The sequence below is a fragment of the Halyomorpha halys genome, unplaced genomic scaffold, assembly GCF_000696795.3.
Source record: "Halyomorpha halys isolate HHAL.00 unplaced genomic scaffold, Hhal_1.1 Scaffold41.1, whole genome shotgun sequence".
NCBI lineage: Eukaryota > Metazoa > Arthropoda > Insecta > Hemiptera > Pentatomidae > Halyomorpha > Halyomorpha halys.
The window spans coordinates 709711-714055 of NW_027115338.1; the positions used below are offsets into that span (position 1 = coordinate 709711).

The 4345-nt window shown below is 34.8% G+C and overlaps 2 protein-coding genes across 2 annotated transcripts in view; one reads left to right on the forward strand and one right to left on the reverse strand.

Annotated features, from left to right (window-relative positions):
• The window catches only part of LOC106688083 (dnaJ homolog subfamily C member 28), a 36721-nt gene that overhangs the window by 3368 nt on the left and 29008 nt on the right, over positions 1-4345 (reverse strand). The window lies entirely within an intron of this gene.
• Positions 2048-4345, forward strand: part of LOC106688089 (uncharacterized) — a 19007-nt gene continuing 16709 nt past the window's right edge. The window contains exon 1 of the mRNA XM_014432397.2: positions 2048-2176. Coding sequence (XP_014287883.1) covers positions 2112-2176 — 65 coding nt within the window. The 5' untranslated portion in view covers positions 2048-2111. The remainder of the gene's footprint in view (positions 2177-4345) is intronic.

Sequence of the window (4345 nt, forward strand, 5' to 3'; positions counted from 1 at the left end):
AGCCAATATACCAATGTAATTTCATTCTACTATCTGAAAATTTGTAAACGCTCGCCAGATAAAAATCTCACTATATGAACCATGTAATTATTCTTAGGGGACATATGTCCCAGAATAAAGTTATTTTTTCATTTCATTTCATTACTATATTCGTCGACCCCATCCATCTAGCGCAATCTAGGTCTTCCAGCTCTTCTTTTTTTTCTGGATGCGTCGGCATAATTTTGCTGGATGGGCTACTCTCATTCATCCTGGCAACATGACCCGCCCATTTTAGACGCTGTATTCTAATGAACCGGACTACGCCCATATCATTATGTATGGCGGCTAGTTCAGCACTACTCCGCCTTCACCAATCGTTACCTGAGCGCATTGGTCCATTCATGTGACGTAGTACCTTTCTTTCAAAGACCACCAGCTTGCTTTTATCTGTTTTGGAGAAGCTCAACATTTCCGCTCCATATGTAAGGACAGGACGTCTTGTACAGAGTCACTTGTGTTTTCCTGGATTTTATGCGATTACTTAGACACCACCGCAGGCCAAAATAACATTTATTTGCCGCCAGGATCCTCTTAGATATATCTTCTGACACATCGTGGTCGGCATTTACTTGGGAGCCCAGATAAAAAAATCGTTTAACCGTTTTGAATGTGTAGTCACCAAATGAGATCTGTAGATGTGGTGAATTTATGCCGGCAACCATATACTTGGTTATGCTCTCATTTACAGAAAGTCCCATCTTACGCACATACTGTCCGAGAGCCAGAAAAGCCTCCTTTACGCCGCGAAGTGATCTCCCGATGATATCAATATCGTCTGCATATGCCAGGATTTGTATTGACTTGTTAAAGATGGTCCCATTCAACTGTATTCGCTCTTCTCTGACAACTTTTTCAAGTGCTACATTGAACAGTATGTAGGCGTAGGTATGTGTCTCCCTGCCTTACCCCGTTTCTTGTACAGAACTCCACAGATACCTCAGCCTGGATTCTCACTTTACACTCCAACGTCTTCATTGTTTGTCAAACTAGGTGGATTAGTTTCTTAGGGAACTTCAGTTCATCCATCGCATTATAGAGTTGTTACTTGTTAATGCTGTCGTAGATCGCCTTAAAATCAATGACTAGGTGATGTGTTGGCAGTAATATTTTCTTCATTTCTGGAGAATTATTCTGATGGAGAAGATCTGGTCCTCTGAGTAGATCTGAATTAAGTATTCTTAAGAATTCAAATTATTGGAATTGTACAAAGCTTTAATTGTAAATGATATGGCTGCCCGACATATTGTTTCTGGATCTGTAATAGTTCTTGTATCATCACAGCGCAAAATGTTTTCTGTTCCTCCGGAAGACAAACGGAAAGTGAGCGTCCGCCAATGACAAATGAAACTGGTCTTATTTTTCTCTAAAAATAAAGCCGCTGGTTACTTGTTGATTGGGATTGGCCGAAAATTTTCAACATCTACCCTCTCTTCAATATTAAGAAGTGAAAAAATGATTAATTTAATAAAAATTAAATTTTTTTCAAGCAAAAAAAATTGGAATAACTGATAGAGCACACGACAATTATATATAATTTTCTTAAATTTTGGTTTTTCCGTGCTGAAATATCCTAACTATGTCCTACTTTCGATTCTGTTTTTTTTTTTTATCCCTCTAAAACAGAAATAGTACATGAATAAATAAATTCTCCTTTGACCGCAACCCTGACCATCTCCCTATATATGAATAAATAAAGTGCATTATGTAAATGTAATGACGTAAAAATAAATAAAAACTTTTTCTACCATTGGTACTTGAAGGTATCCAGTGAAATACTTATGTAAGGTTTTGAAGTGTCCATTCTGTGAGAACTCTATTTGAATATTTGAAGACGAGGGGCCTCCGCGTAATGTTTGGATCTTGGGCACGCCCTTGATTGTATATATTATTATCTATTATGAACTAGATAATGTAGATTTATTATTACTGTTAAGAGGCATTGTGTTATGGCATCTAATCAAAATTATATATTATGCCCATATCAAGGCAAAGCAGCAATACATCACCAATGTTAATAAAATATCACATGATAATTTTAATGAAAGCAGTTTTCTCCCCGTATAACCTCAATGTTGAATATAATAGTTTTTCTGACGATAACAATAATAGTAACTTTTCAGGACGCTATTTCCTTGTGAGTAATCAATTATATTTAATTATTTATTTTAATAAACTTCAAAATTACACACAATATGGAAGTAAAACTATCAAAATATGGCACTCCCAGGAATATCGCAACCTAACTGAGTTCGAAAAGGATTGTCATTACTGTATCTTTATCGATGCATTTCAATAATAAGCGTTTTGTGAAGAAGTCTTCCCAAGCATTTCCTACCACATTTACACATTGTGGTTCTCAGAAAGTCTCAAAGTGATACTGGAGTATTCTGTTTAAGGAATGCATCGAATCCACAATTTTTGTTTCTGTTTGTATTATGTTCTTCTCATCTCTGATTATAATATCCATTAAAAAAATAAATTGAAGGAGATAGACAGGGCTGCGGTCAAGAAGGAAGAAAAAATAGTTATAATCTATTTTTTCTTCCTTCTCATTTTTTTAACTCCCAAAATTTACAATCATTGACATATCACAAAAGTGTATCACAAACAAGACAAGGATTGAATTTATGCTTTAGTATTTTTGAAAGGATTATTTGAAATCATAAATAAATGTCATGGAAAGATGTTAAATTTCTCAACAAAAAAATATATCAATACCATGACATGCATTTCCTTGAAAGATAGTCAAACTTGATTAATAAAATTTTTAATATCAATTATTAATTAATATTAATATTGATTAATTTTGGTGTTAGGACCTCCCTAACACGTAGCAACTGTTGCATTTTTAAATAGGAAAAATGAAATTAAACATATTTTTCTCTCATCCAATTTTTTCATAATATTTTTAAATTATAAAATTACTTAATGGGGTCCTATGAAAAATTGGTTAGGAAAACAGTTAATAATTTATTTTTAAACATTTCATATTGAAATTATAAAAAATAATCTTTAAAAATGTAATATCGTTTTTAACTCTATTATTCACGCAATGAAACTTTTCTGGTCTTGAGATGGTTTTGATATGAACAAAAATTTTTTTTATTGATTTTTTTAAAAAAAAGTAGGGGAACTTTTAATTTTTCTTTTTCAACTCCAGGCTTTCATTACTCCCTTATCTTGTTATAACAGCCCATGGATTTATTATAGGTCGAATCGATTATAGAACGTTATTAGATTTATTCCAAAGACCAGGAGCATAGGCCTTGGATTTCCAAACCAAGCACGGCATACGTCTACCAGAATAACAGTCAAAAGTGTTCACTGAAGTAAGCTAATTCATAACTTCCAACATACCTTCATAATTAGTTTGCTTACTTATTACCTTACCCCAATAATTTTTTTTCTTTTAATCAATTATTTATTGTTATTTTCAACTGTGTAACATATATACAACAAGTAAATTTTCTGTAGGTGACATAGTGACATGATACAAACATGTCGAGAATCTACCCATTGATAGAACTCCAATAACATTTCTAGAGGAGAAAATCTCGAGGCCATCTTAATTCCAGGTTAGAAACGAGTTGGTTTGGATGGTTGGGAAGTTTATTATGGAAGGATTGGTATCTAGTTCTGGCCAAATCGGCAACTGTAAGGGTTGGATTCGAGAAGAATTAGATGGTTTAGTGGAGCCCCATAGCTCAATTCCGTATGTCCAGATAGGCCTTATAATGGTCATGTAGATCAGTCATTTGTAATGGATTGGAAGTTTGGACCGTTTGTCTAGTAAATGTTGTAATAGTCGGAATCGACGAGCAGTTTCCTGTCTTTTCAGTCTTGTATGAGGATTTCATGTCAGTCGTTTGTCGAGAAGTAGTCCTAAGTAACGGATCTGTTCGACAGGAATAAGTGGGGTATTATTAAAGGATACTGTAGGGTAAGAGGTCATTGGTTTGCGACGAAGGGTAAGTGTGATTTGGTGGGATTTATTGGAATTAATTTTAATCCTCCAATTTTGGCACCATTCTTCAAGGGACGATGTGGGATTAGAGGGTATGGGATACAATGTAAGCACCATTGTTCACTGACAATAGACATGTATCATCGGCATACGTGGGGAGGATAGTGTTAAGATGGGTTGGGATGTCAGCTGTGAAAACTGTATAAAGTATAGGACCAAGGATACTACCCTGAGGTACACCAGCAGACTGACGGAATAGGGATGAATAAGCGCCGTTGTAATTTACTTGAAATAATCTGTCGGAGAGATAAGAACGGATAATGAGGAAGTATGTAGGGG